Raw genomic sequence first — 7754 nt, 5'->3', positions numbered from 1 at the left:
ATAGATTTAGCACCTCTAGATTTAAAAAAATCATGCTACCCCCAGATCAGGCACTCTAACTTGCTCATCTCTGAAATTTTGAATGAGAAAGGTATCGTCCCTCCTCTTCCACTTCTCTTTAAAAACCTAAAGGAGTCTTTGTCTCTCTCCTTCACACACAAATTTATTGTATCTGAAGTGTCTTCTATAAACAACTCTCCCCCCGTGCCACCTCTGTCCCCTTGGTTTGACGAATTAATTGGGTCCAAACAGTCGCCTCAGAGATTAATCTTATCCCTGTATAAAAAGATTAAGTCCCCCGTAACTGCTGTCAAACCAGCAATAGTGGGTGTCTGGGAAAAGGACCTCAACCGTTCCCTGACTCCCACAGAGATTAAAGTGATGTTCTCTATGCCTCACAAAATCTCGAGATGCGTCCGGATCCAAGAAAATGGGTACAAAATCATGATGAGGTGGTACAAAACACCAGAAAATATTGCGCTATACTTCCCTAATGTTTCCAATATCTGCTGGAGATGTAAAACCTCCAAGGGCACTTTTTACCACATATGGTGGGATTGCCCAATTATTCAGAGTTGGTGGCGTTCTATAGTAAACAAGTGTAATAGTATCTGTGGTACTTCTCTTCAATGTTCCCCAGAACTGACCCTCCTTAACTTGGGGCTAGACAAGACTAACAAGAAAGTCAGGTCTTTGCTTCTTATTCTTTTAGCTGCAGCCAGAATTTTAGTAGCTGCTGCATGGCTATCCACTGACGCTCCAGAAGAAGCTAAGTGGACCCAAAAGGTAGATCAATTATATAGACTAGAAGAACTCTCCCATTGGGAAACCCGTACTCGAGCTACCTTCTTAGATATATGGTCTCCTTGGAAGGAATATAGAGCCTTGCCATGAGATCTATTCTTCCTTCCCCCCTCCCCCCAACCACTTTCTCACCCTTTATTCAAAGTTTAAGACATATTTTGGATCTCTATTATATGTTGTTGCATCCTACTAGCTATAACATGTACTCAGCCTGGTCTATACCCACATGTTTTGTTAATTCCTTGTTATCCCCTTTTCTTTGTGTTAATTTATAGTTTTTGAATTCTGACTTGCATTGTCATGCTATACTGGTATGAATTAATACCATATACTTTTTATTTTGTACCTCTTATATATGTACTATCTTACTGCCATTGTAAGCTAATTATTATTTAAAAACAATAAAAATTGTTGATACAAAAAAAAAAACACAAGATCAACATTGTGGCTGTATCTTAATCACATCCTGAGATATAGTCCTCAGAAGGGGCCACCCTTCTGTAGCCACACAATCCTCAAACAGTGATTGTTCAAAACAGTAGAACACTGTTCGGAATGATCAGTGTGAGGGTTAATGTGCATTTTAGTGATTCTGTCTACATTTTGCCATGATCAGCCAACCATCTGTATATGTATATGGTGTTCCTGATGGCTGATAATCAGAAGAAAGAAGGGTAGGTCATGATGGATTTCCATATGGTTGATATTTTGTTCTCAGAAGCCACCACCAGAGATGTCTGCTAGCAGCTAAGAATACTTGTGTATGGGCACGTCAGGAGAAATAGCTGCCAGCTGAACGTACATTTGATAGCTAATATAAAGTGTATAGCCAACGTCAGAATTATGATAGAGACAAGACATTTTTATTTTACTTGTACAAAATATGATTTCCATTAAAAGCATGCAAATTTTCATCATTATAATAATTATAAAAAAAGAACAAATAAGACAGTACTCTGTTACTATCAACAGGATTACCATCTTATTACAATTAATAGAAGCATTGCAGCAAAGTTCCTAAAATGAGTACAGGAGTGAAGGTTGTGCACACTAACATGCAAGACAGAGCAAGAAGGCTGTATGACTTGTGAGTATAGATTGACACTGCTGCCACGCACAGCCAAATAGCCTTTGATAGTCTCCTTATGTACAAAATTGTTCTATTTTACCAATACCAGTACCAGTATCCAGAAAGTGGCCAACCCCTTTAAGGATTTTGCTGCAAAGACTTTGAGATCTGTCCAGCGTGCTATGGATAAAGTGTATAAATCTAAACAGGGCCTGCTATCTATTCAGACTCATGCACATGCTATATGAAGGTTCAATTTTGTATGAAGTCTTAGTAGGGCTTTCACAGAGATGAATGAGTCCTGTACAAAGGCTTTTTTTTCCCATCAGATATTTTATGTATGGGGGTAGTACGTGCAAAATAGTCATCTTACAATACATACACATTGGTCACCAGTATCCAGAAAGTGGCCAATCCTTTTAAAGTGGGTGTTCACCTTCAGGGGCCTTTCTGCCAGATCCCCCCAATGTCACCAGACCTGTGAAGGAAAGTATACTTACCTGCTTACCACTGCTGGGCTCCTGCTCCTTCAGTACCCCGCCACTGCTACAAAGCTCTAGTCTTTGCATGACAATATCCGGTTTGATAGGTCTACGTGGCTGCTGCCAACAAAGACTGGCCACAGAGATTATGTGTCCCCCATATGTCACTAGATCTTATGACTCATGGAGGACACATCGTTGAGGAAGGTCTGCAGCAGCCACATGACCTCTGTCAAACAGTAAGTTTACCAGTGGGGACTGGAGTATGGCAGCTGCAGCAGAGGACAGAAGGTACAGGAACCTAGGTCTGCCAATATGTGTGTGTGTGTGTGTGTGTGTTTGGTGGGGTGAGTATAAAAAAAAAAAAGGCCCCCAGAGGTGAACAACTCCTTTAAAGATGGAGAAGCCGTTGAATGATTATCATGGATTTTGGGTTTATCCAGTTTTTCTAGTTCATTTAATAACTTATTGTATAGTATTGTGATTTATTGTAAATAATAATTACCATATTCTTTGTTCCATAAGACACTTTATTCTCCCAAATGGGGAAAAATGGCAGTGCATCTTATGGAGTGAATACTAGTGAGCAATTCCATTATGAAAGCCATCACTAGTACACAGTAAGACTGGAGAGCGGTGAATACAGTGCTCTTGGTGCTGACTGTACTCACTGTTCCCTGGTCTTCTCTGGGCGCTGTACTGCACTGGCCTGACTGCATATAACAGTGCAGTGAGTCACCCAGAGAAGACCACGGAGCTGTGAGTGCAGGAAAAGCCACAAGATCAGCGGAGTGGCAGTGAGATCCAGAGCAGGAGAGAAAAGCTAATTTATTTATTTTGTGTCTGATTTGAGGCCTGATGGGGGTCTGAGGTCTAATAGTTACTGAGTGTTTGATTTGGGGGTCTGATCTGAGGTCTGATGGGGTCTGATTTGGGGATCTGATGCCTGAGAATTGGGGTCTGGAGTTCTGATGAGAATTGGGGGTCTAATTTGAGGTCTGATGAGGAATGGGGGTCTTATCTGAGGTCTGATGAAAGTTGGGGGTCTGATCTGAGGTCTCATGAGGAGTGGAAGTCTGATTTGGAGATCTGAATTTTTTTGTTTGTTATTTTCTTCTTGTAAATCCTAGGTGTGTCTTATGGTCCAGTGCATCTTATGGGATGAAAAATATGGTATAATTTAAAATTCTGTATATTATACAAACATCGGACATATTGTCTATATTTGGCATACATAAACCTCCACTGTTTTCTGCTTTATTGCACACTTTATGCCATTCTGAATTTTTCGATTGGAGAAAATGATCAAAATGGGACTCAATGAAGCATAGCAGGATGAGAAGAAAACTCTCATGTCTGTAATTGTTGAAGGTACTTGTGACACAGTTAGCATGTATATCCATATTATATTGTCTATCCCAAAGAAGATAACATACAGCAGTACCATCCTCAGCACATCTTGAGCAGCCTTTGTTTCAGCAGTCAGGTTTCGGGCACCATTTTGTCTTCTGATGCTCTGAACTTGTTTACGATGTCTGTACAGAGTCCGTAAAATAAAATAACTGGTAAAAACCATAATTGCAACAAAGGCAAAATCTCTCAAAAATTCTGCAAAGCCATTGATAATGTAGCTCATCTGATCAGGGAAATAGACATAACAAAATCCAAGGTTTAAGGTGAAACTAGGAATGCTGACATTTCTTGGTAGAGCAGAAAAAAATGGAGCTGCTATACACACAGCCATATTTATCACCCAGAGAAAAACTAGGGATAGACTCAAGAATTTCATGTCTTTCAGCTTGACAAAGGACCATCTTATATTAGGGGAGATAGTAACAGCTTGTAGTACAGTCAGCAGACAGGTCACACATACAGACAATGCGCGCACAATCCTGTAAATATACACAACAACTTTACAAAAAACATCATCCAGCACATGGTTTATTCCAAAAACCGTCATTGTCTGTGGAACTCCTCGTGTTAGCAGAACCATCATGTTAACAAAGGCTAAATGGGAAAGAACTATGTCAACCGGCATGAGTTTGCATTTACTGTAGAGTATGGTTGCATAGGACAGTAAAATGACACAATTACTTATTATACCGACACTTGTCTGGAGAAAAAATGACATTCCTTTAATGATAATGCAAAGATCCATTTTATATTTAAGCACTTCTACAGCAGGAATGGGTGAATGAATACCTGCTGCTTGTAAGAATGCTCTCATTCAGTTGACTTTGGCAGCAAATTCATTGTCAAGTCGAAGGTTTCTTGCCTGCAAAAATCGTACTCTGGCATGGCATCTATCGAAAAGATTATTAATTGTATTAAAATATGTTTGTGTATAATATCTGTTTCTTATACCTATCTCCACACATATGCACAGATTTATTGAATTGTTACTTCATTTATTTATTTATATCTTGTAAAGCCATGGCACATCATTAGGATGTGGCATCAGTTTATGATTGGTGGGGTTAGCTAACAATTTTATAAGATCGGAAAAGGGAAGGCAGTACCCCAGACCTGAGGGTATCTGCAATTGATTGGCTTGCTATTGATATAATTTTGATATGTTTTGCTATGTTCATATATGCCCTGTACACCAGCTGATAAGGTATGATTGGAATTAGGAATGTGACTAACCATCCCATTCCTCTCCTCTTGGTAGGAGTGGGCTGGTCCTGCTTCTTGCCAGTAGGGGGAGTTCTAATGGGACTTGTGAGAAGGAAGGAAGAACATGCTATAACTCTTACTCCAGGGGTCTTAGGGACCAATTCTTATTCCAACTCTTCTGTGAGACCACTACTCCAGAGAGACTGCTAGAATACCAAAGATACAGATACCTGAAAAGCTACAGCTTTTTATAGTCAGCAGGGTGACCAGCAAGCCACAGCTTTACGGACCCTGCTGCACTTGAGGGATTATGGCTCATACACTCATCACCTAGATTTCATCCAGGCCAGACCAACTCAAAGCCTGCATTACACAATATACACCCATAACCAGAAGTGTGAGAAGTTCAAAAGAGAGTCATCAGCAAGATATCACATTAGACTTTTATACCTTTACTTTGTTCCTGATTCCTCAAGTCACCTTTCCACTGCACCGATCCCCAGGGAGCAATGGCCTGAGGGAGCACACCGCCATATATCTCATCAGGGCCACTACCACTCCCATCCTCTCCCCCGGCTCCTCAGGGACTTGCTACAGGACTACCCCTTGAACTTTCAAAATACAGCACTGGAGACCAAATCCTTACTGCAAATGACTATTTATGCCAACATGCAAAAAGAGTGATGTTTTGACCCCATAAACCTGGGGCTTTCTCACATTTGAGAAAAATTTACGGTTCCAAAACACTTATTATCTTCTGATGTATCCTTGGTTTTGAGTTTTAATCTATTGCCTTACTGCAAAACTCAGTTACCCTTTATCTTTATTTTGCAGTTAGATGATGGGAAAGTAGTATAACTTCAAAATATACTATCACAGTGTAGTATTCATTGGGCCTTCAAAAATGGCAAGTTATCTAGGCCCTATGGCAGGACCAGATCTTGCTAGCATGATCTGAGAATGGAATCATGTATTTGTCCAAAGAGTTTCATTTAAGGGGACACTTCCATCAGAAAGGGGTATATTCATGGAAACTTTTTCATTTTTCTATGTTTTTCTTATTCCAATGAAAATTAAATTCAAAATATTGTCCTCCTAAATAGATAGGTAATCCATTTTCACTTTATTGCTGGTGTGAAGGGAAGATGTAATCAGAAAGGTAATTATCATAATAGTAAAACATGTATTACACAGGCCGATTGAGCAAGTGATTGTTGGGAGGAAAGCATTCCCTCCAGGCAAGTGCCTGCTAGCTAGCTGAGGAAACATGTAGAGATCTCCTCTGCAACATGAGGAGAAGCCATCATTATGCTATCGCTTGTCCCTATGCCCTCTAGTGGTTTGCCGGCGGCAGATCATAATTAAATGATTTGCCGCAGGCAAACAATGATTTTTAAGCAATCATCGGGCAATAGGCGGCAGTATTACACTGCAAATAGGCAGGTGTAATATAGCCTTTAGTGTAGAATTGGAGTAACAGTATGACAACTCCATTGCACTTAATAAACCTAGACAAAAATGACCACAGAAGATCATTGCATTCATTAGTGTAACATGTGATGCTCTAACTAAGTCGCTACAGGGAGCTCTCTCTGGATGCAGTGATGGTCTGACTGAGAAAGTTAAGCGATACTGTCTGCTATGCTAAAAGTCTAAACACAGAAGATGTTGAGGAGTCAGAACAGGAAGTAGAGTACATGGAGTAACTTCAATAGATTATACACAAAACATTATGCACCCATTTTTATTTAAAATATTCACATACTGGTTTTTAGTATGTGATTTAAAATGTCAATACAGCACCTTTTCAAATTGCTATGCGATCATCTAGACTTTTTCTGAAAATGTGAGATGAGTATTGATAATACTCTTGCATAGCAGTTACCGTATTTTTCACTTCCATAAGACAAAAGTGGGGGGAAAATGCCACTGCGTCTTATGAGGCGAATACTAATGAAGCGCTTCCATTATGGAAGTGCTTCATTAGTACTGGAGGACCGGGTTGCCGTGAAGGCTCTGTACTCACCGCTTCCTGGTCCTCGGCTGTTGGCTGTCAGGGCTGCGCACAGTGTGAGGGCACGCCAGTTCACAGCAGACAGAGGAGGAGGAAGACCGAGTGCAGGCGGGGAAGAGCGGTGGCGTCCAGAGCAGGAAAAGTAAGTGGTTTCTTTATTTTTTATAAAACATGAGGCGCTGAGGGCAATATGTAGATGATGGGGGCAATATGGACATGCTGGAGGCTGATATAGGGGCAATATGGACATAGTGGAGGCATATATGTGGGTAATATGGACATGCTGGAGGCATTAATGGGGGCAATATGGACATGCTGGGGGCAATATGGACATGCTGGAGGCTGATATGGGGGCAATATAGAGATGCTGGGGGCAATATAAAGATGCTGGAGGCTGATCTGTGGCAATATGGAGATCCTGAGGCAATATGGGGCTGCTGGGGGCTGATGTGGGGCAATATGGGGCTTCTGGGGGCTAATATGAAGCAATGGGGCTGCTGGGGGCTAAAATGTGAGGAAATTGGGGCTGATATGAGGCAATTGGGACTGCTGGGGGCTAATATGAGACTGCCGAGGACTGATGAGAGGCATGAGACTCTTATCTGAGGTCCTATCTGATGACTTGTTGGGGTCTGATTAACATTGGGGGTCTGATTAGTGGTCTGACCTGAGTTCCAATGAAAAAAAAAATATTCTCATTGCCCCCCCTCTAAAACCTAGGTGCGTCTTATGGGCAGTTGCGTCTTATAGGGTGAAAAATACGGTTATT

At 41.0% G+C, this 7754-nt stretch overlaps 1 protein-coding gene across 1 annotated transcript; it reads right to left on the bottom strand.

Moving 5' to 3' along the window:
- Positions 1–700: 700 nt before the first annotated feature.
- On the bottom strand, positions 701–4513 carry LOC120993722 (olfactory receptor class A-like protein 1). Its single transcript, XM_040422193.1, has 3 exons — positions 3590–4513; positions 2374–2475; positions 701–769 (listed from the first exon to the last, which is right to left on the bottom strand). Exons 1-3 carry the CDS (start codon positions 4511–4513, stop codon positions 701–703), a joined length of 1095 nt encoding a protein of 364 aa, XP_040278127.1.
- Positions 4514–7754: the final 3241 nt, after the last annotated feature.

This window comes from Bufo bufo, chromosome 3 (assembly GCF_905171765.1).
Source record: "Bufo bufo chromosome 3, aBufBuf1.1, whole genome shotgun sequence".
Lineage (NCBI taxonomy): Eukaryota > Metazoa > Chordata > Amphibia > Anura > Bufonidae > Bufo > Bufo bufo.
Note: the sequence above shows the minus strand (reverse complement) of the source record. Positions and strands in the feature narration are given on the sequence as shown.